We start from the raw sequence: 27,709 nt of genomic DNA on the forward strand, positions 1-27,709 counted from the left end.
GGCAGGGTTAAGGTTGTGTGTTCTATCTTAACATTGATACCTCCTGACTTTTGAGTGTTGGTCCTTATGATTTCCTTGTAGCTTTGGGCATTTAATTTCCTAGTTTGAAAAAAATGTTTGGGAAGGTGAAAAAACCATGAGCCCTGCAACAGGACAGCTGCTGTTGGCACCATAGGTTTATCACCAATATGCTGCTCCCAACTTACACTCAGAATTGTACCCAAGATCACATTTAAAGATTGCTCCTGTCCCTGAAGAGAGCTGTTGCTATAGTCCTGAGCATCCTTTTGACAAGTGGCTGGACTCTACTCTCCCTTCGGTGTTCTGTGTCTCATGACAAAACCTTTGCCAGCCGCTCAGACAGCATAAGCAATGTGGGTCACTTCATTGACACAGTCTCCACTAGACCAGAACCTGGACATTCTGGTTTGTTTATACCATTAAGCCAGCTTCAAATGATGCCATAAATCCTCTAGCAATTCCTCCCAGCATCCATGATAGAAAATCACTGTGCTCAAGCTCCCACTTCAGCTTCCTACTCCAGAATCTGGCTCATAAAGCTGATATTGGCGCATGTGAGCAGTATCAGAGAGGTAGTCATGTTAGTCTGTATCTTCGAGAACAAGAAGTCCTGTGGCACCTTATAGACTAACAGATATTTTGGAGCGTAAGCTTTTGTGGGCAAAGACGCTGTGATGGAGTGGGGGGAGTGCATGTGTGAGTCAGGCTGGATGTCTAAGGCAAGCAGCAGCTCCCAGTGGCTAAGGATGACCCTGGGGCTCCAACTGGCAGGTAACACCTCTGCCTAAACAAAGAGGAGGGAGGAGCTAAACTGGGTTTTAAATCGGGGGTGGCAGTTAAAGGCGAGGAAAAGGGAGAGCTGGAAGGCAGCCAGCCTGAGGAGGGGGAAGCTACACCGCAGAGGGGCACCCCTCGAGGTCTTCTCCCCAGGACAGGTTGGAAGGACTGTCTCTGGCTGCTATGCTGTTGCTTCTGTGAGAAACTGGGCATCTGTTGCCTAATAAACCTTCTGTTGTACCTGCTGAGTGAGAGTCACTCCTGCCAGCGGACGGGGTGCAGTGCAGGGGGACCCCTGAACCCCATCACAGACGTGCTTCATCAGATGCATGAGTGGGGGCGGGGGTTGGTTTCAGAGGGGTATTTAAAGAGTGGGGTTCCAGTGACAGAGAGGGCCAGAGCTGACAAGGTCTATTCAGTCAAGGTTGAAAAGGCCCATTATCAGTAGTATGTATGAAGAGAATTAAAAACAGGTCAGATAAGACAGGAGGGATATGGCCCATTGTCAGTCTAATGGGAAAATGTTAACACCTAGGGCAGAGAAGCTCCTTTTGTAACCAAGGATTAAACAGAGACTGGGAGTGGCTCGCACCTTACAAAAGGAAAAACAAAAAAGCAGTCAAGTAGCACTCTAAAGACTAACAAAATAATTTATTAGGTGAGCTTTCCTGGGACGGACCCACTTCTTCAGACCATAGCTATGTTTGTTAGTCTTTAAAGTGCTACTTGACTGCTTTTTTGTGTTCATAGTATATAGACTAGCACGGCTTTCTCTCTGTTACTACTTACAAAAGGAGCTTCTCTGCCCTAGGTGTTAACATCTCCACATTAGACTGACAATGGGCCATATCCCCCCGTCTTATCTGACCTGTTTTTTCCTCTCTTCATACATACTACTGATAATGGGCCTTTTCCCCCCTGACTGAATAGACCTTGTCAGCTCTGGCCCTCCCTTTTACTGGGACCCCACTCTTTAAATACCCCTCTGAAACCACCCCCCCACTCATGCATCTGATGAAGTGGGTCCTTGCCCACGAAAGCTTATGCTCCAAAATATCTGTTAGTCTATAAGGTGCCACAAGACTTCTTATGTGTGAGCAGGTGCATGTACTCCATGAGACACTGGGAAAGGACTTGCCAATTTCACCAGTTTTCAGGCCCCAGTAGGTCCCAGGAATTGCACAGTGCAAATTGTGTATCTTATTTCAGACTTAGGGTGCCGTGCAGAGGTAGCACCCCCTAGAATGGGGTCGGTGAAAAGAGAGGGAGATGGTACATATGAGGATATACAGCGTGAATTTTACCCTCTGTTCAGAGGATCCATACATGGCTTGTTCAGTGGTCAAGTCCTGAGCATACAGGCAAAATTAAGCCACAGAGAGTAGCATTTTACTATAGTATAGCAACCCTGCTATACCCGATGTGTAGGGTGCTTCTGTGCACAGTATTTGATCATGTAGGTATATAATAATTCTATAAATATATTAATGGATCAAATCCTGAAGCATATCTAGATTCATAACTTGTGATGACTTTTCCCTTTGCAAAGATCTGGGTTTTATATAGATCGGGGGAGGTAAAGGGAAGTGAAATATTCCATGACTAATAATTCTCATCAATATTCATAAAGGATGTGAACTGCCTGGCACATGAGCCTCCAGCTTTAAAGAAAGAGAAAGAAATTGACATTTTTAGAAGCAAATGCTAAATGAAATATTGAGGGTGAACTGGGAATAAATGTCCCTGCTCTTCCTCACCTTCAGTTCAGAACAGGACATGCAGAGAAACTTTGAAAGAGCCGGAGCAGAGTTTGAAATTCTGTAGGGATGGGTGTCCTTGTAGAGCTAGGAGTGTTTCTTCTGGAGTGGTTGGGCAGATTGGTGTCCAGTTACAGTGGTGCCTGGTTTCCCCAACCCCCATTGTGCTGGACACTGTCCAAACACACAGCTCCCCTACCACCAAATATTTTGCCATCTGAACAGCCCACACAGGGAATGCAAACCAGACGCAACGTGACTTGTCTTTTCTATGTCATTAATTGAGGTCCCAGCTGGTAGAGCAAGACTAGAGCTGACCAGATGTTGGGCGGGAGACCTCCAAGGGAAGCTCAGGTACAGGCTGAACGTCTCTAGTCTGGCACCCTCAGAACTGGAATGGTGACAGATGAGAGAATTTGCTGGACCCTGGGTGGCTCATATTGTTTAGCACATTACCAACACTTCCACTGCTTACTGGGCTCTTAGCACAGAACACTGAGAGCCAGGACTGGCATCTGTAAACAAACTTTATGGGACCACAGGAAACTTGGCCACACCCATGGTAAGTGGTCTTCCATCTATCATGCTGGATTAGAAACGTTACCAGACAAGAGAGTGCCGGATTAGAGAGGTTCAACCTGTACTGGTATTTTAACATGAGATGCTCGTCCATCTTATTCAGCACTAAGCGCATGCCCTAGTATGGTACACGTCTTAGAACCGGTCAAAAGAATCACAAAGAACGAAAGACTAATTAACCCATGTCTGTTATATCTGCCAATTACGGTTCTTCACTTTTTGTTCAGTTATTCACCAACCCCTTACCCCATTGGTTAGGGAACACGTTATTGACAAACATTTGGTTTCACTTTTTGACCTGCTCTGGCAGTCACCTTCCATTCGTGTAAGCTCCCAGGGGATTCTGTTCTGGCAGGGTTTGGGAACTGAGGGTTGTGTTGTCATGCAGGACAGTCTGTAGCTGGCAGATGCCCTGCACGGTGTCACGATGAAATGTCATGCTGGGAGACTGTGGAAATTCCACCTGCCTTCTGAAGCTGGTTGAGATAATATAAACCCTAGGAAGTTAGATGATCCCAGGATGCCATGTGCTAGCCTGCAGTAGACGTGGCCCACTGTGGCAGAGGGTTGGTGGCCATGGAAGGCTGGGCAGTACAGGTCTATGTGGGAGAAATATATCCCAGGCTGCCTCAGGCCCCCACTGTCACCCATGCCAACTGCCTAGATGTGACCCAATTCTCCTCTCTTTGGGTTCCCAACCTGCCTCGAGGCCAGGGCAGTCACAAGGCTAGATGGCTAGGAATAGGGTTTCAGGCAGCAGGGGTGGGGGTGGAGTAAAGTCTGGGCAGGAAAAAGGGGCGTGAAGGTGTCAGGCTCTGTGGGGAAGGTCCAAAAGATTCAGGTGCTTAGGCATGTGGTTAAAGGGCTGAGGCAGTATGGAAGGAGCCAGGCTGTGGTTTGGAGGAGAGACAACTGTGTGGTGGGTGTGTTACGTTGGGGAAGGGGAGATGACGAACTCTCCCGCAGAGGTTATATAATCTTGGATAAGTGTTTCTCCTCCGCCTAGTCTATTTAGACTGTACGGTCCAGGGGTCAGCAACCCTTCCGAGGCGGAGTTCTGGAATTTGACCTCTTGACTTCTGTGCATGGTCTGAGTGCCAGTGAGGCTTTTTAAAGTCACTAATACTCCTGCCTACAACAGCTTCATTCATGAATACATGAAGATGCAGAGCTTTCCCGTTTAGGTGCTGGTTGGTGGCATTAGCTGGTCTTGTGTTAATTCACAAGCAGCCTGGCTTTGAGCAAACTCCTGGCTACATGGGGAAAGGAGGGCGAGGCTGACCTCATGCCTCATGTGCTGATGAAAATCCTCTCATGTGCCACTCTTGGCACTCATGCTGAGGGTTGCTGACCCTGGTATAATCTTTGGGGCAGGGATGGGCTCTTACCTATATATACATGGCCCCTAACACAATGGGGCTCTGGCCCTCGTTTGTGCTAACGTAATGTAAATAACAGCAACATCCTTCATAGTTTGCTTGGCACATTTAACTGGCCCCCTTTCCTGAACTGCACCAAGTCCTCTCTTTCCTCCTAACAGCTTGCATCCAGGCTTCATTTCACCTCCTGGTTCTGCCCCACCAACTTGTTCCAGGCAGGCCTTTGGTCTGAAACAGACCCAGAATTCCTCAGAAGGTTTAATAACACAGATAAGATGGAATTGGGGCTTATGGCTTGACAACTAGCTCCCCTTGGCTGGGAATATTTGCCTCCAGTGTGTGACAATGCTTTGAGCTCAGAGCCGTAGGCTCTGGAGCTTATTGCTAGTCCTCCCTCCAATGAATAATACACAGATAGGAATAGCTCAGTGCATACATCTTCCATTCCTACAGGCTCATTTAATGTTGTCTTCAGGCATCCTACTCCTGAGATGAAGAGATCACTTCAAACCTGCAGCCTGCAAGCACAGTCATTGGTTTCAAATGCCATTAAGTTTCATTATAACAAATAAACACTGCAGTGACATTTATAAGTTACCAGAGAGCCCAGAAACAAATATGAAGCAGATAAACTGCATTTGAGTGAAATAATTACTGTAGGCAAAATTGAGCTTAGTCTGAGCTGGCAGCCAGGTGCCAAGTAATTTATAGGATTGCATAAGGCAAAAATAGTGCACATTGCTTTTTTAAAAATTATGATGATGACGATTTTGTCTTCTTCTGAGGCCAAACGCCATGAGGTTAGCCCCTTGCTGAAGGGAGCAAACCTTTGCTGAAGCCAAAAGCAATGGCAGCACCATCTGAAAATGCTACTCATAACTAGTGATGGGCCAAAGTGGGGAACTGATTGCCACCGTGTCTTTAGGCTTTCCACGGTGGATTTCTGCCTCACAAGAATTTGATGCATTTGCTTTTGCAACCCAGTAGACTCAGCCTCCAGCCCAGATGCCGATTGGAACACCTGGCTCCTCAGCCCAGGGAACAATTCCCAGGGTGAATCAGAATAGGAGACAAGCAGAAAAGGTGAATTACAATCATTTCCTATTAAAGGCTTTATCGTTTTCTCAGACTGACAGATCTTTGGTCTGAACCAGTGTCGCCATTCCTGTATTGTCACAACCATAGTCAGGTGGACGTGGGGCTGCCTGTAGCATTGACCGACTGACTTGTCTTAAAGCCAAGGTGTCTGAGAGTCTCAGAACTAAAATCTTTTAGATGTGCACTGCTGCTCAAGGGACTGGGAATGGTTCAGTGACCCTGGAGATCTCCCTTTAAAATGCAGCCCCAGCTGATGGACAGCTGTGTGCAATGAGTTAGGAAGGGGTCTCAGCCCAATTTCTGGTGAACTGTTTGCATGGCCCTCATTTGGGCCTTTGTTTCAGGCTCAGCAGAGGCAGTGAAAGCTGTCTGAAGATAGAGGTGCTCAGAAAAGTCAGCCAGAGATGGGTACCACAGGTCAGGATGGAGGCATAGTGGCTGGGCAGTCCTAGGAAATTGTTCTCTGGGAAGCTTTCACCACAGCTGTTCTTGTGAACGTTGAGCATGCCCATTTTACCCGTGCATTTTATAAACCTCTGGCTGTTATCGTCTGTAGGAGAAAAGGGGGCACCATATGTATGTTTCCACTCCCAGATGTCTATGAATGTCCTTTCACTGAGAAGGCATTGCCCAGAGCTTCCAGACACTGACCCATAAGCCAGAAACCCTTAAGATCAGGAACTGTAGCAGAAATGCAGAGACCAACTTAATTAGAGTTATGGAAATGGCATCTGTTCTAACCCTAGCTCCCGGGTGAGCCTACAGCCTAGACACTGTGGCATCCTGCCAGAAAGACTGCACAGTGACAGAATAGCAAATGATAATGTATTAATCCAGGAGAGGTTTCTTATGAGCGCTGATGGCAAAATATTTTTTACATTCATCGTCAATTTCCAGCTGGAGATTGGGCTGTTGACTGAATCGATGGGAGAAATTTCTTCCCTTGTGCTAATGAGACAGAAGCATCTCCTCTCTCTGGTAAGGGATGCTGATCAGCATGATGAACAGGATATATAGTGCCTTTGAAGTCACCCTGGGTACTCACAACACCATTGCTTTTCATTATTGGGACAGCAGGTGTGACCCATGTTCTCCAGGCAACCTTGGAAGAAGGATCACAGTCATGCAGCACTCAGAGATGTTTGTCTGTCTCTGGAAAACATCTCACAGCCTTCCTGTGATGACCCCAGAGCCTTGCTGGGGTCATCGCAGTTTGTAAGTTCCTCCTGGTGGTGCTTCATCTTTGAAAGCCCACGTTAGATGCAAGCCCTAGCATAGAGATGAGTCAAAGTGAAACCGGCCGTGAAAGCTTGTTCTTTGCAGGTGCAGCCTCTCCCTTTCTCTATCCCTCTGTATCTTCCACTCCCACAGCATCTGTATTATCAGAGCCCCTGGAGGACTGTGAAGTGAGATCAGTGCCCAATCCATAAATAGGTCCTGTTCCAGATTGCCTGGAGTCTAAACAGCCAAGTCAGAACAGAAGGTGTATTATCCCCTTTTCAGAAATGAGACACAGGTTAAGTAACTGACACAAGAGAACCAGGAAATGTTTCTTCAGAACCCCATTCCACCACAAAACTGCCCTCCATGTCCTTCTGCCTCGCTCCTAACTTTACTACAGGTTGCACCACCCTGGTCCAGCACCACCCTGACCAGTCCTGAAGGAGGAAATTTGCCAGACCAGGGGAGGTCCTCAGCCTGCCTTTCCTCCCTGCCACTGGCTCTGCTTCCACCCACACTGGTCCCATGCCCCCAGACCCCGCTAACTCCAGTCCCAACAGCTTCTTTACCACTGCTGGTCTTCCTCCCACTAGCCTCCCAGCCTAGGGCTCTCTGATCCAGGAACATGCATGGTCCTGCCAGACCAGAGAATCTCAGCCTGGTGATGTAAAACCTATGCAACAGCCCACCTTTTCCTCCAGTTAAAATGTAGGCACATTCAGGGCATCCAACATACAACAGAGCTTGGGACTGCAAAGCTGTGGCAGGACAGTGATCAGCAGACCTAAAACTAGGGCTAGGGTACTGGTCCAGGGCAGCTCCTCTGAGAGCAGACTGCCACCCAATGCATAGACAATAAGCACGGGCTTAGACAGCAGGGCAAGATGGTTATTCCGTCACAGGCTTTTCTGACTGTCACTCTCTGAATTTCCAATGTGGTAATGTTTTTTTTTGTTTGTTTGTTTTATTTTCTCTTTGTGCCGTGCCTAAGGTTACTTTAACATATCTCTTGAGGGACTGTTTTATTTTTCCTCCTGTGCAGCACATTAGCTTGTTTTCTATCTGGGAAGCACCAGAGGCCTAGGCATTTAATTTCACAAGAGGTAATACTCCAGGCCTGTGCTGCAAGGAGGCAGGCAATAAATATCCTACGGTAAGTGTACTCATACACCTTTCCCAACTGGTAGCTTAAAACAGAGCAGATGGTGACATTTAAGCCCTTTTTGCATGGCTGATCAAATTACTCACAGTGACTTGGAAAGCAGTGCTGGGATTCCATGCAGGTATCAAAGCAAGTGGAAGACTCGGAAGTTCAGATCTCTTGCCTGCGTGACTAATAGACAAAAATATTTCTAAAAGGTCTAATATCTAATTCAAAATTTCCCTTTCTCCTCTTTGAAGCGACTTAGCAGACCCAGTTGGATACTGATGTTGCTACTGTAAGCACTGTTATGCAAATAGCTGCCATCTTTCAAGCCAAGTAAGGCTTAAATAGGCCAACGCTTAGATGACAGAGCAAAGACATGTAACGTGGGGCCTTCCCCTGCATTAGTGTCAAAGCTGAGGAGTCCTGTCTGTTGGATTAGATCAGCTTAATTTTGATATCCAGAAAGATAAAGGATCAAACGATCAGTTTGTAAGTATCTAGAAGAAAATAAGGTGATAAGTAATAGTCAACATGGATCTGTCAAGAACAAACCATGTCAAAAGAACATAACATCCTTCTTTGCCAGGGAAACAAGCCTGGTAGGCAGGGGGTTGCAGTAGATGTGATATACCTTGATCTCCACAAGGCTTTTGGTATTGCTAGCTTGACCTTCTCCTAGACAGACTAGAGAAATGTACCTGAGATGGACCTGTTATAAGGTGGCAGCACAAGTGACTGGGAAAGCATACCCAAAGTAGCTGTCAGTCAGAGTAGGAGGGCATGGGGAGTGTGGCTCTGCATGAAGCTGTCTGGGGCCAGTGGTGTTAAGTATCTTCATCAATGATTTAGATCGGGGTGGGCAATATTTCTGATGGGGGGGGGCCAATCCACAAGTTTGATATGTAGTCAAGGGCCACACTCTTTCATGATACTAGGGGAGGAGGTGCAGGGTCTGGGGATGGAGGTTGGCTGCAGATGGGAGCTTGAGGCAAGGGACTGGGGTGCAAGGGGGGGTGGGATCTAGGAGGGAGTTTGAGTAAAGGATGAGGGTGTGACCTGGGCAGGGGACTTGGGTGCTGGAGGGGATGCAGAGGTTTGGGTTGTGGCCTGGGGTGGGGGTTGGGGGCAGGGTCTGGTAGGGGGCATGAGTGCAGGAGCGAGGGGTGGGAAGAGCTGGAGTGCCAGAGGCATGATCTGGCTGGGACCCTTATCTGAGCAGCTCCAGGGCGGCAGACCAGCAGGGTCCCTGCTGTCTATGCCCAAGCAGGCTGCTCAGAGCACCTGGCTATGGAGCCATTTGCATCTGTGAACAGCTCTGAGCCTGCGGACAGTGGGGGAGAGGGGTACTTCCAGCACGGCCTGTTATTCAGACAGGCTGTTCCCATTGGCTGGAAACCAGCCAATGGGACCTGCAAGATTTTGCTGGGGGTGGGGCAGTGCAGGAAGCCTCTCCCTTCTTCCCTCAGGTTCACAGCTTGTTCACCAGCAAACAGGAGCTTGCAGCCAGCTTTTCGGAGTAGTGTTCCATGGCAGAACAAGCAGAAAGCCTGACTGAAGCTCCTGCTGTGCCTGTGGGCTGGATCCAGCAGCTTGGCAGGCTGGATTTGGGCCACAGACCAAATTTGACCCAGCCCTGTTTCAGATAATCACCTGGAAAGTATACGTATAAAGTTAGCAGAGGATGCCAAGCTGGGAAGGATTGCAAGCCCTTTAGAGGACAGAGAGGGAACTGAAAGTGATCTGGACAGATTGGAAAAATGCTCTGAAATAAATGGGATGAAATTCAGTAAGGAGAAATGCAAAGGACTCGACTTGGGAAAGAACAACCCTTTGCACACATACAAAATGGGAAATGACTGCCTAGCAAGGAGTACAGCAGAGAGCGACCTGGGAGCAAACGAGATCCTTTTGTTCGAAATGTTTAGCAGGAAGGGAGCAAAATTTTCCAGCCAGCTTGACTTCTCAGCTCTTAGTTCATTGTTTTCACTCACCAGCCTCAATCATCTGCTTGCTGTGCACTCCCAGCTTCACCTCTGCGACTCTCATGCTCTTGCCAGGTTAGCGTTCTTGCTTCTCCTTTCGTGAGGTGTTAGAAACCTTTCCCTCCCAGCATTTGTAGTGTTAATACTCGGTTTATTAGAAGGTTTTCCGAGCCTACTGGCACTCCCCGCTCCCCCAGCACTCTGCTCCTATGGTGTAACGTGTCCTGGGTATCTGAGATAACCGTGCACAGTGGCAGCAGCTGCTGCTGCTGCTTACAATGTAGTGCACAATCAAAGTTGCACTAGGTGGCATCTGGCTCTCAGGCGAGGTAATTGAAAGACACAGAGGCAGACAGGAGGATAATGAGAGAGGGTGTGTGCTATTGCCAACCACCCAGCTATTACCTACTCTGGTCTGTTCTCTCCCTGTTTGCACCACTCTTTCCCATGACTGCCAGTTCCATGGAGTGCTGTAAATAACAGTGTTTCAGTCTGCTTCTCTTTTCTGGGTTATCTGAAATATTGATGCAGGCGTATGTTTGAAAGTGCACCAGGCCTTATTTGGGGCTCTAAGAAATGGGCTCATCTGGTTGGCTGTAGGGGGGCCCAGTCATTATTGGGTCCATAAATGAAGCCACACCTGGAAACCCAGCCACGAGGTCCTTCTATCCCAAGTACGATTGCTAGAGGAGAGGGGTTTAGTAGTGAACTCTTTCCACCCTCGGTCTGCCTGATGGGATCTGACGTGGGGTGACGCAGAGCAGCTGAAACTCGGTGGGTCCATAGCCTCTGCCAGAGGAGAAAGGTGGTAAGAAGTGCACAGAGCATGCAGAGCCTCACGCAGCTGCCAGTGTTGCTCCAGGGCCTGGTGTTTCGGATCCCCCTCCCCTTCAGGCAGCTCATTCAGACAGTGGCCTGAGGGACATCAGGCTTGCTTTTGCCTGCTGTGCAGCTGGCTCAGAGCACATGGAGCTATCCGTCCTTGCACCCGCCAGCACGTCCCATGGACAAAGCATTGCTGGGCTGGGCTGGGCTGCTCCCCAGTCAGGGCGTTTCATTCCGACCATCACCTCTTCTCATGTAAGGTCAGATTCTGCTGCTCCTGCTTCTGCCGAGTCGCTCCTGTCTGAGTCACTGGGGTTACCCAAGCAGCAGGGGGAGCAACTGGCCCCTGAATGAGAACCCAGAAGAAGCGAGGAAGGACTGGGGACTACCAGCCCCACCACCTACAGACACCAAAGGTCCATCCAGTGGCCTGCCAGACCTAGCCCTTACAAAGCAGCCAGGGGGTCACAGAGATGCCACTGGAGGGCATTTGTGTTCCTGCTGTGGGTTGCTGCCGTTCAGCCGGTGCGCCCCAGCTGTAGGCAGGCATATTCAGAGTCTGGAAGGGTTGTACATCGATGCTGCACACTCTTGATGGCAGCCTGCGGGTAGGTATACCCATGCACCACAGCGAGCTGCAGGCCACAGCCAGGTGGTAGCATGTAGTTGTGTGCTCCCACAGCAGCAAGAGGCTGTGGCAGCTCCCAGGCAGGAGCCTCGTCTCTTTTCCCACTGTCAGAGCATTCCCCTGGGGTGGAGCTGGCTGAGGTGCTGCTTGGGCATGTAGAGAGCCATGTAGGGTACGTACACGGGGGGCTCTGGCAGGTCTGTGCTCATCTAACAGTGCCTCACAACCCTGTGCTGGGGCAGGGTGCGGCATGTAGGATACGTGTTCCCCATGCCCCCTCCCCACAACAGCATGTGTCCAGGAGACGTAGCCTTTGAGGAGTTGATAGATAAGTTACCACTGACGGGCTCAACTTAGTTCCTGGGGACTATGGGCAGGGGCCCTTGGTGGTCATGCACCGCCAATGTTAAAAGCTGCCCAGTAGAAGCCAACAGCTCATACTGGTCCCCAGTAATGCAACTCCTCCTGCCTGCCAGAAGGAAGAGGTCCAGCATGGTGGGGGCTGGTTCAAACTCCAACCCTTCCGTGTGGGTGACAGCCTTTGCAGAGGCAGAAGTTCACCCAGAAGTCGCTCCACCAGTGTTCTCATCACACGCGAGCCACTTTGGTGGCAGCAGTGGCCCTGTGGAGCAAGCGCCATGCTCCCAGCCCCAGTCCTTCATCTCTGCTCAGGGGCCTCTTTCTCTCCAGGCTCTGGCTCGTCCTAAAGTGTTGTGGGGTCTCACAAGGGCTCCGCAGCCCAGCCTAGAGCTCAGACTCTGCAGGACCTGTGGCCTTGCCGTGGCACATGCTTCCTTCTGCAAGCCATGCAGTCCCTGCCCTTGCCTCTCCACCCTCCAGTTGGAGTACCACTGGCGGCAGGGGGCAGGGAGGTGATTTCCAGCCAACCCACCTGTGCATGGTGGGGAAGCCTGTTGCTCCTTTCACTTCTCGGTCAGGCATCTGGGAGACAGGCCATCCCTCACAGCACCACTGCTGGTCTGTGCAGCTGGGGCGCCTTGTGCAGTAGGCAGTTCTGTTCACAAGTCAGGGTGTCAAAAGCTGTTGGGTGGGACAGTGACCGATAACGCCCACATGTCATTTAATTGCGTCTTTCTAAACAATAATGATTGAAACAGAAATGCCATCTTCCTGCCCCTTAATCTCCACCTCCGCTCTTACTCCCACCGGAAGACTGATGCTTTTCAAATCACAATGACAATTCCACGCTCCACTCCCATAAAAGGAACCCTGTTGTCTCTGTTTCTAAAGAAACGGCATTCCCTCTGTAAGTCACTTGCTCCTTATTGCTGTCCCTGCTCCTCTGGAGTAATGAAAATCTGCTGTGGCTGTTGGCTCCCTGTCACTGACTGAAGCCAGGCAAGCTCCTCTAATGCACGACAGTCAGTCACTTCCGCCTTCTTTCTCTTTGCTCATTTATCTGCATTCAAGGTGTTTTGCTTTGTGGTGTTTAACAAGTGTGGCTGTTCACATTTTCCCTTAAGCTCTCAACCTGCAGAGAGGAAGTATGGTCCCGTGATTCCGGCACCCATCTAAATCTCAAGCAACCTAGGATCAAATCTCTGTCATGAAGTGATGGAGTAAAATAGGTGTACCTAAAAGTTCCCCCTCTCCTCCAATCAGAAGCCTGTTGTGCTAGGCACTGGGTCAGTACGTGGCAGGAGGTGGTCACCATCCCAAACAGCGGGAGGAGGAAAGTAGGTGAAGGGACTTGCTGAAGGTGACACAACAGATCAAAAGCAAAGCTGGATCTAAAGCAGGTGTTGGAGGGTAGCACCCTGGGTCCTCTCTCACCCTGCTTCTTCCTCCTACCGTTTTACTGCTCTGCCTCCTCCCAAGATGGCTGCTAGACCACTTCCACCTTGGCTCAAATGCAGCTTATGGTTTGGTTTGGTTTTTCACAAAGTGAAGGCCACTGTGAGCTTATAACAGCAACGAAGGGTCCTGCAGCACCTTATAGACTAACAGAAAAGTTTTGAGCATGAGCTTTCGTGAGCACAGACTCACTTCATCAGATGCATATGATGAAGTGAGTCTGTGCTCACGAAAGCTCATGCTCAAAACTTTTCTGTTAGTCTATAAGGTGCCGCAGGACCCTTCGTTGCTGTTACAGATCCAGACTAACACAGCTACCCCTCCAATACTTGTGAGCTTATAAGTCATTGTCCACAAGCATCTGCACAAATCAAGTCTGCCTCGTGCAAGTGTAACCCGTAGGCCCTGAGACCACTGACAACCAAGCCTTAGCTGAGAGCCAGTTGTGTTTTAGCTCATGTCATAGAGTTGGTCGGCTTTATACAAGCATTTGTGAAAAGCTAGTGCAAAAGGGAACAATGAAGATGGAGAATCAGAATTCAGGCTGTCATTCGCTGATAGGTTCATGAATAATTGTTCCTTCCATTCACCCAGTCTGAAGAATTTATAGATCTTTTTCTGAAAGGGTTGAGGCATTTTTTTCACTAAGCTGAATTTTGAACTGCATTCTAGGAACTAGAAAGAATTTAATGATGCACTTGCTCCTGTTGGTAGAAGACTTTATTCTTCCATTTGCTTCAGGCACTTGGAATTTCAACAGTAGTAGAAAGTTCTGCTGGTTTTGTTTTATAGGAATTATTTTCCTTAAGCAGATGGAAGAACACCAACACAGGAAGCAGTTCTTAGAATGACATTACTATATAAATAGCTCTGCTGAGAAGTGTGCAATGCCTACAGGTGGGATAAGATGAAACTCTTAGATCAAGAGCCTCTCCAACACTTTGAGACCAAAACTCTTCCCACAATAGCAAGTTGACCCATTCTGACAACTGTATTCAGCAGAAGGGCAGCTTGTGAATGCAGATACCACGCAGGCTTAATGCTGGAAACTTGCCAAGCAGCATAGTTAGCATTGTATTTGCATGTTGATTTGCATATTTTTAATAATAAACAAATGCACAAAATCCTAATATTGGCTTCTGCTTGCATCTTTCCAGCTAGATGAATAGAAATGGATGGTTGTTCAAATTTTCTCTGGAGTCAGATTGGCTCCCAACTGTGCTGGCCAAATTTAAGCTTTCGTTTATTTATTTAAAAGTTTCCCAGCCGTTTTGGCTGTGAATAAAATCTTCTTAATGTGGAATTGGAGCAGAACTGCTAATTAGTTTTCTGCCATTCCAGAGGCTTTTATAGCTCCCTCTCTCCTACCCTCTGCCTGTGGCACACATCTGTTTAATCTCTTGGGGACTGAAATACTGTAGTCTGCTGCAGTTTCGGGGCTCAGTATATGTAGGAGTATCTGGGAGAAACATATATGCCCTGTGATAAACAGGAGGTCATACCACATGATCTGCTGCTTTCTTGTGACAAACTATGACACTATGAAACCCCCTTTCCAGACATCAGTGGTAAAAGTGCCCACATCCCATCGGCAATACCTCTTCCTTGGTTGCATCCATGGGTGCAGAGAAGGACTCTTGGACATAAAGCCCCTGTATAAAGAAGCAGAATGCTTTAGAAATGGCAGTGTGGTCTGCAAGATTGATTGTCCATCCTGAAAGACTTGGGCCTGGGTCCTCTGTAGGCGTAAATTTGGTTAGCTCCATCATCTTCAATATAGAAAGAGTGTAAGTGTCTGAACTGACTGCAGAGGAGCTACCCTGATTTGCACCAGTTGATATCCTGCCCCCAAGCAAAGGAGACTCTGACACTGTTTAGAAGCTCTCTCAACATAAGGAGCTTTGAAAGCATCAGTTTGAAAGTGGGATTTTACTTTGAAGTGTTGTTGTTTAACAACCCACGGATTTTTAAAGCGCTGTTGGACTCCAACTGTCCTTTGTACCCCTCGACAAACTCCCTTGATAGCTCGGGGCTGCCTAGAGTATCAGGTTTTAGGGCTTGTCTCCAGGTTACATTTTAACTGTCCTGAGTAGATCCTGCTGGTGTACCCACTCTGCACAAGCCTGAATGGTAGCTATGCAAAGCATTCTGATCCCCGGGAGTCCTCGGTCCTCTATTTCCTAGGCAGGGTTAGGCTGTGCTCCATGACAGACTTAACAAAAAGAGGAGCTTCCAAACATGAGGACACTTTTTTCGATGTTTTTAGAACCTGCTGGCCTCTCTGTTTTCTCTGTGCTCCCAGAACTTTGTCCACCCTATAGCCTCTAGAGTTGCTACCACTGGTGCAGTGTGGCCCAGGCCTGTAAGTCTACATGCAGCCAGCCTGAAGAACTAGCTCAGAGAGGTGTGAGCTTCCCTGTTCATTTCAGGGTGGGGTCTTAACTCTGGAGCTTAGTGATCACAGTATAAATGGCAACACCATTAAACTTCTTCCACTTCTGGTGGCTTGAACAGAAACATTCTGCTGAACTGAGATCCTGGAGACTGGGGAGAATGAGAACTTGTCTCTTCCTTACACACCCATCACACATTGCCTGTGTCTGATCCTGGCGTTCACTAGTAAGGAAAAGAATCAGCCCTACCCTTTGCTGCACTAACTGGTGTTGCACCTTGTCTGAGAAGTCTGCTGGCACATTTGTGCATTGGCTGTGCTGAAGGCAGCCTTAGCTTAGGCTCCATCCACTGAAGGACTCAGAAACAGGAAATTAATTTACAGAACACTTGTCCCATTGACCTCGTTACGGGTCAATTAAAAGCTGTTGCATTGACTGGCTCTATGCTCATAACCTGTGGAGTGACCCCTACACTTTAGTCTGTTTAGAGAGATACAAGTAAGTCCCCTTCACGCTGTCACTGAATGCCTATGTTGATGACGTTAGTAGGGTGGATGGGACCTTGCATGAAGTTTGGTTTCATGGAACAGTTATCTGCATTGAACAAAACAGAAGGAGGGAAAAGGCAGGAGCCATATGCTGAATTTTCTCTCTAATTTTCCACGGACGCCAGGCACGCTCTGAAGCAAATCAAGAAACAAAGGGAAAAATCGTGCTTCATTTCCGATAGCAATTACTAAACGAAGTCTCTGCTTAATGGACATTTTCAGAGGGCATGAACACCACTTTGTGTTTCTGCCTTCTCATTACAATTCTGGCAGCTCCCAGCTGACAACTTGATAATTCTTGCCGATAAAACAATCTTCTTTGGTTATTGCCGTGCGCCAGCCTATCCCTGCTCCACCAAGTTGCCTGGAGAATTGTTGAGATTAAGGACAAGCCATGAAATCACAGTTAGCAGTGGGGAGAGAAGAAAAAAATGACAAAATTATCACTTCCCTCCTCCCTCTTGTTTCCTCATTTACCCCCTTTTCCCCCCATTAGGTGCCAACAGTGCTTTTTCCATTGACTCTCAAACCCAGAGATGAAGCGGGGGTGGAAATACAAACCCCAGAGCTGATTAACATTTCCTATGAAATCAAATTTGCAAAACTTAAATCAGAATAAAAAGTGTGACTAGCAGGATTCAAGGCCAATCTGATTGTTAATGAGACTCCTCAGAGAATGATCTGAAATCTCATCAGGTCAGGGAAATGCGATACTGTTGTGCAACAAATCTTCCACTTCGTATCATGGGAGGCTCAGAAGTAGTCAAAGAAGTTTGTTTCCAAGGCTCCACATCTCATCCATGTGCTCTAAGATATGCTTAGATTAAAGAATTCCCTTGTCCCCGTGCTGCCAGCACTACAGAGCAGCCAAGTTTCTCTGTCCCTTAGAGAGTCTGGCTTTCTCTTGTAAAGAAGACAAACCAGCTCATGGATGCCTAGGGGAAAAAATCTCATCTACAGCAGAGTCATTTGAAAGTGAGGCCAGGTCTATACTTAGACCTTAAAGTCGATTGTAGATAAGCAGTTCCAGCCATGGCAGTTGTGTAGCTGGAATTGACTTGTCGATGATCAACTTACCCAGCTGTTCTCACTCGGGGAGGTCAATGGGAGAAACTCTCCTGTCGACCTCCCTTACTCCTCACAAGATTGAGGAGTACAGGGGTCAACTGCTGACCCCAGATAGCTCGATTTTGCACATCCTATTAGATGCACAAAGTCAAACCCTGGAAAATCGACCCTGACTGGGTTGATCTGTTGGGTAGCATAGATGTACCCAAGACTGTGAGGAACCTCTAGATACCTACACAGACATCAGCAGCCCGAACACATGCACTGCCATGCCAAGGTTAGGAGCTTTGCCTTTAAAAACACAAGCTCCTACAGCACCAGTGAAATAAAAGTGTCCATTGGTGTGCCCGTACCAAGGTGATGCCTGCCCTAGAAATACCTTGGAAGTGATGTTACCTGGCTCTTGTCTACACACAAAGTTGTAGTGGAGTAGCTAAAGCCTTGTCTACCGAGAAAAACTGCACCAGTATAATCTAAGGTGTGAAAATAAATCAACTGTATTACAGTGGTATAAACTCCTGTGTGCATGGTCTGATTTTTGTCTTGATGGTGGCTATAATTTCCCTATTTAGCTTGAGTCCTTTGTGACCAAATTAAAGTTTATCTAAAATAAGCTGTTTCTAAACGGAAATATGAGCAGCCACTGGTTTAACTATATCTGTTTAAAAACTGATTCTAATTCACTTGATGCAGCTTTCCCCTAGAGACAAGCTAGAGACAATTTTAGAGACAAGCCTAAAATTGGTTTGAAAACCAGTTTTGCTGCAAAACCCTGGTATCATCCCACTTAAGTCTGATTTATCTTAATTGCTAACTGAATTAAGCTAAATGGATATAAATTAATTCTGATTTTAAAATGTCCATAAAGACGTTTACTCTGGTTTAACCTAAATCAGTTTTGTTACCCTGGCCTACAATTAGGATTTGTGTGTGCTTTTCCCTGTGGGCTCTGGTCCAAAGAGGGCAGTGTTGTATACTCCCTCTAGTCCTGCTCCATATAAAGTCCAAATAGATACACAATCCAGTTCCTAACCTCATCTCCCTTGGTTCCAATCGATGTTCCTTCAGGTTAGCCAGGCTACTTCTCTTTACCAAGCAAACCCGCATGAATAATAATGGTTATTATTCCAGGGGGGTTGTAATATTGCGGTGCTGCGGGGCCCCACATGGGGGCGAGGGCCCTTCTTGTGGTACACGTACATATCACAAAAGACAAATATCACTAGAGGAGAAAGACCAGAATGTCCCTCTCCTTCCCATTGGCCAGGTTCGGTGAATAAATAGGCAACCAAGAGGCGTGGAGAATGGCAGGCCAAGGTAGCAGCAGAGAGGGGTGCATTGGAATCAGCTGGCAGAAACTAGTCAATGAATGCCAGATGGTGGCAAAGGTAGGTCTGTTGGAGGGGAAAAGTGCTCTTGACTGAAACTGTGACACTAAGAAACTGTTTGCTGAACATCACCCCTCTCCGTTGCTTCATAGCTATCGGGTTAGATTTCTCAAATGACAAGTAGCAACTGTCTAGGCACTGTTAACAAATATTTTCAATGCTTTGACTCTGTCTGTCACCCCTAACCTGTTGTCTGCTGTGATTTGTAAACTGCTCAGAGGACAGATCCTGCACTTGCCCATCTGTAAAGCACCTGGCCAACTTTTGTAACTAAAGCAAGCATCATAATGAACAGCCAAGCTGATCCTCAAGCATATAGGTTTCTCAAGAATATGGTCCAGCCATCACATGGCAGTCCATAATTGGGCTGCTACAGTCATAAGGGAACCTGGTTCCCCCAGTCTTCTACCTTGTATAGGCATTTAAAGACTGTTTTCTGATCTGGTAACAATTTATACACACCCCAAACACATTTTGCATAGGTGCAAATGATTGCACATGTTGCAGACAGCACCATATAAGAAGAGACCTCAGGAGGTCATTGAGTGTAGCCCCCTGCCCAAAGCAAGACCAGCTCCAACTCAGTCATCCCAACCAGGGCTTTGTCACACCAGGACTTAAAACCCTCAAGGGGTGGAGATGTCACGACCACTGTATGTAACACATTCCAGTGCTTCACCACCCTCCTGATGAAATAGCTTTTCCTCATATCCAGCCTACACCTCCCACTCTGTAACTTGAGACCATTTCTCCTTGTTCTGCCATCCCTCACTACTGAGAACAGCCTCTCTCCATCCTCTTTAGAGCCCCCTTCAGGAAGTTGGAAGCTGCTGTCAAATTGCCCCTCACTCTTCTCTTCTGCAAAGTAAATAAGCCCAAATCTCTCAACCGCTCCTTACTCAAGGTCTGCTTCGTTAGAACTTGTTTTTCTTTTCACTTTTGTAATACGTGTTTTTCTGTCCCATATTTGGAAGTGAGATGTGGTCTGATCCCAAGCGGTTGTACTAATCTGGACTGGAGTAGAGAGCCAAAGGGCCATTTCAATAATAATCTTCTGCAAATCTCTAGTATTAAAAGAAGTTTTGCTACTAGGACTCAGTGTTATATCGATACCCCTGATTCAGCAAAGCATTCAAGCTTTAGCATATGCTTAAGTTCTGTTGAAATCAAAGCACCTGAAGCTGAACACGTATGTAAAACACTGGTGAGTGTGTGTGTTAATGTCTCCCCCGTGCCCTTCCACAGAGGATATGAGTCTGTCGCAGACCCAGCTTTAGCACTTCACTTAAACTCAAGCAGTGGGCTAGTAGCTCTGGGGGGTGCCCCATTCCACACGGTGGCAGTCCCATGCGCTAAAGTGCTTTGCCAAACAGGCAGAGGAGGGCTCACAACTTTAAGCACTTGCTTAACTGCTTTGTTGAATGGGGACCATTATGTCTGTCTGGTTTCCGGTGTGTGCAGACTCCAGCAGCTGCTCGATAGCTTCCAATCTGAATCCAGCAGAAAGGAGAGGATCATTGCTTAAACAATAGCGGTAAATTAGGGCTCTCAGTAGCTTTATTCCACAGTAATTCTCAATTGTGCATCCTGAATTAGAGAGCAAGAGAGAAGAAGGAGCTGGTGGCAGCGGCAAAGACAAGCAGGGTCCTCTAATATTAGGTATCAAGGTAGCTGCCTCTGTGATAATTGAACAGGTTCTGCATTTATCTCTGTATACAAAGGGAGGCTGTCTAGTTGTTAATGAGGCACTTACAGTCTCCTCGTGCATATTATCCCAGCAGTCCCAGTGCCTGTCGGACTAAGCATGGAGAATGAGCACTGTTTTCTGTGCCCCCCGGTGATGCCACAGAATGGGGTGTGGCCTCATTAGGCTGCTGAAGTCTTAGCAGATGCCAACAGAGCGCGTTCCCAGGAAATGTTCTGATTGCTTTTAACTTTGGAATTGGTAATTATTCTGTCTGTCTCTCTGTGCGTCCCGCTCCACCCACACACGCTGCACCTGTGGGGTTGTCTCGCCAGGAGCACTAGTGACATGGGGAGAGCTAGGCAGCTGGTTTTCATTAGGCTGTTGGAGCAGAAATTAAAAAGTCAGAGGTTTGGCTTTGAAGTTGAAAAATGGTATTTGTGTGGGTCGTCCCCCACCCCCCACCGCCAAAAAAGCATAAATTTAATGCAAAAAAAGCAAATGTTTAATGCAGAAAGAGCTGAAGGGGTGGGAGTGCAGGGGTTTGGGATGGAGGATGGTGCTGGAGGATGGTGGAGGTGAGGGTCTGGGTGCAAGGGGGAGTGCAGGAGCAGCCGGGGGGTGCAGGTGTGGGAGGGAGTTGGGGGTGCAGGAATGGGCCAGAGGTGGTGGTGCAGGGGCTGGAACGGAGGAGGGTGCCAGAGCAGGCTGGGGGTGCAGGAATGGGCCGGAGGTGGTGGGGTCTGGAATGGAGGGAGCTACTGGAGTGGGGTGATGTGCAGGGTTTGGACCAGAGGCGGGTGCAAGAGTGGGCTGCGGTGGGAGTCTTGCCAGCAGGTGGGTGCGTGAGGGTAATGTGGGGGGTTACCTGTGCAGCTCCCCAGGACACACATGGCTCCATGCCCCCCATGCCTCGCAGGCACACAAACCTGCTGCTGCTCCTGCTGGCCATGATTGTGGACAAAGGGAGCAGAGGGGAAAGGCCTCCAGGCCCTCACTCCCCTGTGCTGCTGTTCCTCCAGCCAGGGAGGAGAGGGAGTGGCAGCACAAAGAGCCACTTCCCCCACCACCAGGCAGAGCCCACGGGCCGGATCCAGCCTGCAGGGTTCAGAGCAAGCCCCCTGCAACCCCAGCATGTGCGCGTGCACGCGCACGCGCACACGCACACGCACAGAGTGGGCAGTCGGCACTGGTGCTCACAGCTTGCAGGCAGGCCATGGGGCTGGAGCTCCATCGTGGGCTCCCTGCTGCAGGAGGGGCCTGAGCCATAAGCCTCACAGTTTAGGTCCAGGCAAGCTGCGGGCCTGATCTGGCCTGCAAGGGGCAGGTTCCCCACAGACTGAATCTGGGTCAGTTGTTTGGTAATTGTGCAGCCCTTCCTCGCCCTGGGTCACAGGCGTCGTGGCTGGGGTCAGCGAACACAGTTACCTGAGGTACTCTGCTGCGGGGTTTGCCGGCTCTGCTGAAAGTGCCCAGGCAGTGTGCAAACACAGAGTAAAACCGACAAGGAGAAAGTGCGTTTTAAACACCGTACATCCCTGTGGCTTCCAGGTGCCCTGTGTGACCATCTTGCTCTTTCTTTCTCCAGGCCAAGCCTCTTCCTTTACACAGCAGCCTCAGGACCAGGTGGTGATAGCTGGACAGCCCGTGACGCTGCTGTGTGCCATCCCTGAGTACAATGGCATTGTGCTGTGGATTAAAGACGGCCTCGCCCTGGGAGTGGGCCGGGATCTCTCAAGTAAGCCTTCCACGATTCCTTAGTCCTCTTCCACTCAGCAGCTAGGATGGTAGCCGAGGGCAGCTCTGCAAGGCAGCCTGTGGCTGATGCGAGGGGGAAATGAGCACTGCTCAGAGAAGGGGTCAAAACGTCAAAAGTTCCTGTGCACCATTTTCAAAAGAATCGTTGTTTGTGTGGCCTGGAGTGCCAACGATGTCCAGCCATTCATCCCCCAGGTAAGACTCCTTTTGAGGAACGGGACTAAGAGCTGAAGGATATGGCTGCACTGCAGTTAGACCCGCACAGAAGGTCCATGCCAGGTGACTCAGGCTCCCAGCTCTTGGGCTAAATGGGTGTTTAACTGTGGTGCAGATATTTGAGTTTAGGTGCAGCCTCAGCACTGGGACCCTCCCCCCTTGCAGTCAGATCTGCAACACAATTTAACAGCCCTGAGCCAGAGACAGCTGGCACAGACAAGCCGAGAGTGTCTAATTGAATTGTGGAGAGCCCCTAAGTGTCATTGGGTTTAAGTCCCAGTGGCTTAGATAGAAATTATGCAAGAGCTTGTAGTTAAGCATGTGCTAAAATGCTTTGCGAGTTTTGGACCTACCCCTATAGACAGTGCTGACAACTTTTCTCCTTCCATTCAGCTCACCTCCTCCAACCAAATTCATCTGGCTGGGGCATGGGAAGGAACAGTATGTCCGAGAGGCAGATGCAAGCCACTGCATCTTTACAAGCTGCAGCTGAAGAAAAATAAATGTTTATCCAGGTGTTGCCTGTGGCGCATAGTGTTTAGGAAATGCATAAGCAAATATTGCAAAACAGGCTGTCGTTCATGATATCCACATGGCAGTTTCAGATACTGCCTATACTAATTCAGAGACATAGCAGTGTTAGGCTGTAGCTTCACCAATAACAAGCAGTCCCTGAGCACCTTAAAAACAAACAGGTTTATTTATTAGCTAATGAGCTTTCATGGGTAAGACTCACTTCCTCAGATCTGGGGAATTCAAGGAAGTGGGCCTTACCCACAAAAGCTCATTACCTAATAAATAAATTTGTTAGTCTTTAAGGCACTACAGGACTGCTTGTTGTTCATCTCAGGTCACAACTTTCCCCTTCACCCAAACTCCACACCCCCACCCCGGGCTCCACAGCACCTCTTGCACGAAATTCTTGGAGTGGTCCCCCATCAAAAATACTGCCCACCCCTGTTCTACAAGGACACCCACGTGACCTAGATACCACGATGAGTCTGCAGAATGGCTCTGCACCCCTGCTAACCCACAAGCTTGTCGCAGGCCTTTGCTGAGGGAAGTGGGGGAACCCTGATTTACATTACAAACTCCTCAGTCTCTAGCCATGACTGCCTGGCTACCGCCTGACCTGTGTTTTGCACTCCGCAGGCTATCCACGCTATTTGGTTGTGGGCGACCATTTGTCGGGAGAACATCACCTAAAAATCCTGAGGGCAGATCTCCAAGATGATGCTGTTTATGAGTGCCAGGCCATTCAGGCGGCCATCCGGTCCAGACCAGCCCGGCTGACTGTTCTAGGTAAGTTCTGCCTCCCCCTGGCAGGGTCTCTTGCTTGGGATTGCCCTTTTTTGAAATGTATTTCTCTGGTAAACCAGCTGGTGCAGAAAAGAGTACGTTGTGTGAGCTACCTGTGGGGATGTATCAGGACCCATGAGTCATACACAGCAGAAGTAACAGCAGGACAAACTGCACTTAGACAGCTAGATTCCCTGGCACTCCAGCGGTGCACTAGAGGTGCCAGTTCAGCAAAGCATGAAGCAGATGCACAACATGAAGCCCACAAGCATTCTGTGACCTCTGCTCTGGCTGCACACAGACCCTCCATTGTTAAACTACACACGCATTTCTTTACATTGCTCTTCCCACCACCTATACTGATCCATACACTCCTCTATGCTGTGGCAAAGCTCTGGCCATCTCCCAAGAGTCCCACGCCTCTAGCAGACAGTGTTTGCCTGAGAGGCTTCCTGTGACCCTCCACACAGCCTCTTTCCCTTTATTGGAGGCTAGGGTCACAGCCTGCGGAGCCGTCCTCACCGTAGGCTAGTCCACAGTTTTGGGTGAAAACCCCTCCATAGTCCTGGTTTCCCTTCTCAGGAGGGAGACCCTGTGGTGGCCTGGGGAGGATGGGGGGAATTCCAGAACCACCCTGTACTCCAAGGTAATGAATGGTCCAGGGACCATAAGGCAGCTGCAACAGACAGGATTTTCCCTCCGCCCAGTCTGGCAGCTTCTTCCCTAGGCCTCTTCCCCAAACACTCTTTCCCAGCACCTTTCCTCTGGTACCTGGCAAGTCCATTCTGCTCCCCACAGCACCCATGCCTGCTTACAGCCCTCAGCGATCAGCCAGTGTGCTTCTTCACTCTCAGGCCTCGGGCCCTGTGCACGCCCATGTTCCTTGCACTCCACCTCCTCCCTCTCAAGGCCTACCCTGACTCCCTGACTCCCTGCCACCCTGATAGCGTGAGGAACCGTGGTGGGACAACTTCTATCCCACCTGGTCCCAGGGCCCACCAGGTATATCGGTTTTGTCAACACAACTTGCTAGTGTAGACGCAGCCTGAGATCCTTCTTGGTTCTGGCTTCCCTACCTGCCTCTCTCCTCAGCCCATCCTTTATGCTCTGCCTTCTCTCTTCTGCTTTAATGTGCTGATTAGCTCTTTAGTCCTCTGCAGCCCATTCTAACCCACTAGTTATGTCCCACCCTGAGAGGAATTCATTGCTGCTTTGCTGTTTAAGTGATCAGAGTGCTGGCTGCGCTGTTGTTTCCCACCACCTTGTCACAGGGATCAGTCACCTGGTTAAAGTTCAGTACATCATGCTTACTTGCTTAGCTGGCCTGAGCCATAAGACTACCACTGGAGGCAAAAGCTTTCTCAAGGCTGCGGGTAGCAGTAGGTTCTTGGGCCATTCACAAGAGGTTCATCTCTCTCTGCCTATGGACAGCCCACTGAAGGGAGTGTGTATTGGGGGTGTGTAAAGGAAGGACTTTCTGTATTGGTTTGCAGACACTGTGCCAATATGCTGTACTGGCGAAGGGCTTGTGGTGCTCAGAGGTGGGGAATAACTACGATGGTGTAACACGTCCAAAGACGCCCAGCCCCTTGGCCTAGGGTGGGCGGCAACAAAACGGGGGTTAGGGCACCAGCCCGTACTCAGTTCGGGCAGTCAGCGGCTCACCGCTACCACCATACAGGCCCCAGCCCTCAATCTAGGGCGGGGCAGCAGTTCACAAGAGTTGTATAGTTCTGGGCCCAGCCCTCAGTCCAGGGCAGGGCAGCAGTCCCAAGTAATAATACAGTTCTGGGCCCAGCCCTCAGTCCAGGGCAGGGCAGCAGTCCCAAGTAATAATACAGTTCTGGGCCCGGCCCTCAGTTTGGGGCGGGGCAGCAGTTCACCAGGGTTAAGCACCGGCCCAGCCCTCAGTTTGGGGCGGGGCAGCAACACAAGGGTTAAACAGACAGGCTCAGCGGGGGCTGGCCCTGTCAAGGAGGGGGTAGGGGGGTCGCAAGCCCTCCCACTCCACTGCGACCCGGCCCGGGGCCCTGGGGGTCGCTCACATGCAACCCCGGCAGTGGGGATCCCGACCGCAACACACTGCCATTGGTTCGTGAGCGTTGTTCCCCGGGCCACTTCCTACCTCACACTCTGTTGGCGGCAGGTCCCAGTCCATCTGGTCGAGGGGTCCTCCTAGGTCGGTCTCCTCCGGGTCATCCACCTTCGGGGGCTCCGGCCAATCGTCCATAACAATGTCGTTAGGGTAGTCAGGCGGCGGCAATACAGGAGACGCAAGGCGGTCCTGGGTCTGAGTGCTGTAAGGATCCGCCGGGACTCTGGGGCAGCCCGCTCCTGGGGCCTCTTCCAAGGCAGGGGGTCTCCGCCGGTGGGAAGGTCCTGGTAGGTCCGGGAAGTCCGGGTAGTCTCCTTGGGGCATATGGACCCGGGATTGCGTGGAGCCTCTGGGGGCCTGCTCCTCCGGCCTGGCCGGGCGGCTGCAGGCCCTCTCCCTTTGGCCCCGAGGAGCTCGTGCAGGCACGTCCTCCCTGCCCGGAGGCCCAGGCCCGAATAGTTCCTGTGTCCCGCCTTTGGCTCTTCTAGCCCTTGGCCCCGCCCTCTGAGGGGCGGGCCTCTGGTCTCCTGACTCCGGCCCCGCCCACCAGGGCCTCTGCATAGCTTCCCCTGCCTCCGGTTCGGCAGGAGGCCATACTGACTCACTACAGATGGTAAAAGTGGAGGGTGTTATTGACAGGACACAAGATTAATCGTGGATGCATTGGCAGGAGGTTGCTAATAAAACTTTCCAGTGCAAACCAGGCCTTAGAGAAGCTACTGAGGAAATGTAAGTATTTTGCCTGAAAATTTTCAAAAGAAGTGATTGTTTTACTTTACAAAGAAGCCCTGAATTTTTCTGATTGTTTTCCCAATGAAAAACCAAAACATTCCCCTTTTTTTGGTTAAAATTTTCAGTTTTCAAAAAAAACTTTTGGGATTTAAGTGGCATTCCTGTGGAAATTTTCCTTTAGTTTTATGGGGGAAAAAAGATAATTTTTTAAATAAACTGCTTTGCTTACATTTTTTGATCAGGTCTAATTATTAGTGGGCAAAAACAAAACCAAAAGAAACAAAAAGCCACTTCATTAGTAGCATTAGAAAGCATGAATCAATGGAGTACATCTACCAGAGAAAATTAGTTCTAATTTATAAATTATAATTTCCAGAGAATAATTCTGTGAACTCCAAAAGTCTCTACAGCATGAAAGAAATCTGGAAATGAACAGGAAGCTAACAGTCCTATTATTCATGCCCTATATTCCTTCTCCACTTACTTTCACCCCCACGCTAGCTACATCTCTGCATCCTCCCCAATCTCCCTCTCCTTCTTGTGTTTTATAATAATAACATGTTACAAAAGACATACAAAAGAACTAATATGTTATTTAATTAGAACTAAAGATTCCAAAATGAGTTTCATCCCAGGTGCATAAGCGTGCGTCAGAACTGAGATGTGCTGATTGAGTTGTAAGATGTTTCTTTGTGGATCAAAGGGAAATCATTATTATCTGTGGGGTTATGGAATGTGTTGGAGCAATGTTGATGTGAATATACATGGTACTAGCTAATTGGTACATTTACCTAGGCTGTTCTGCCGCTCACATTTGGAGTGTCTATTTTTTTTTACCCCAGTAAAATTACAGCACATTGGAATACGGGATGTGCAACCCCCGGCAACATATTCCTCTTAACTTTAAATGTATATATGCCAGCGGTCAGAGGAAATGGAAGGGTTACAAAGGAGGTGTCTGTGGTTATTCTGAGGAATCATTATTTGTCCATGGTCAACAGTTGCATTAGAACAACCTGTCCATCTACCTGTCATTACCAGGAACACAGATGAAGGGAGCCACAGGCTACATGTAGTGATTCCGGAGGCTACGCTCTGGCCAGCCCTCAATAGGGAAACTCAGTGGGTATGTAATGAGCAGATGCTTCTGGGAGCCCTGTGTATTGAGAGAGAAGTCTGGTGGCAAACAATTAGTTGACAACATTTCGTGCATTGAGCGGCAGGTACACTATACTGTACATGAGGGAAGCAAAGGGCATATTTATACAGGAAAATGGAGAGAAATTTTAGGTAGTTACC

The 27,709-nt window shown here is 48.9% G+C and overlaps 1 protein-coding gene across 3 annotated transcripts in view; it reads left to right on the forward strand.

Annotated features, from left to right (window-relative positions):
• The window catches only part of KIRREL3 (kirre like nephrin family adhesion molecule 3), a 258,248-nt gene that overhangs the window by 9,878 nt on the left and 220,661 nt on the right, over positions 1-27,709 (forward strand). For all 3 annotated transcript variants that reach the window (XM_074976739.1, XM_074976740.1, XM_074976741.1), the window contains exons 2-3: positions 21,899-22,048; positions 23,437-23,586. In XM_074976739.1, the coding sequence (XP_074832840.1) occupies positions 21,899-22,048; positions 23,437-23,586 (300 nt within the window). The remainder of the gene's footprint in view (positions 1-21,898; positions 22,049-23,436; positions 23,587-27,709) is intronic.

The sequence above is a fragment of the Carettochelys insculpta genome, chromosome 25, assembly GCF_033958435.1.
Source record: "Carettochelys insculpta isolate YL-2023 chromosome 25, ASM3395843v1, whole genome shotgun sequence".
In the NCBI taxonomy this organism is placed as follows: Eukaryota; Metazoa; Chordata; order Testudines; family Carettochelyidae; genus Carettochelys; species Carettochelys insculpta.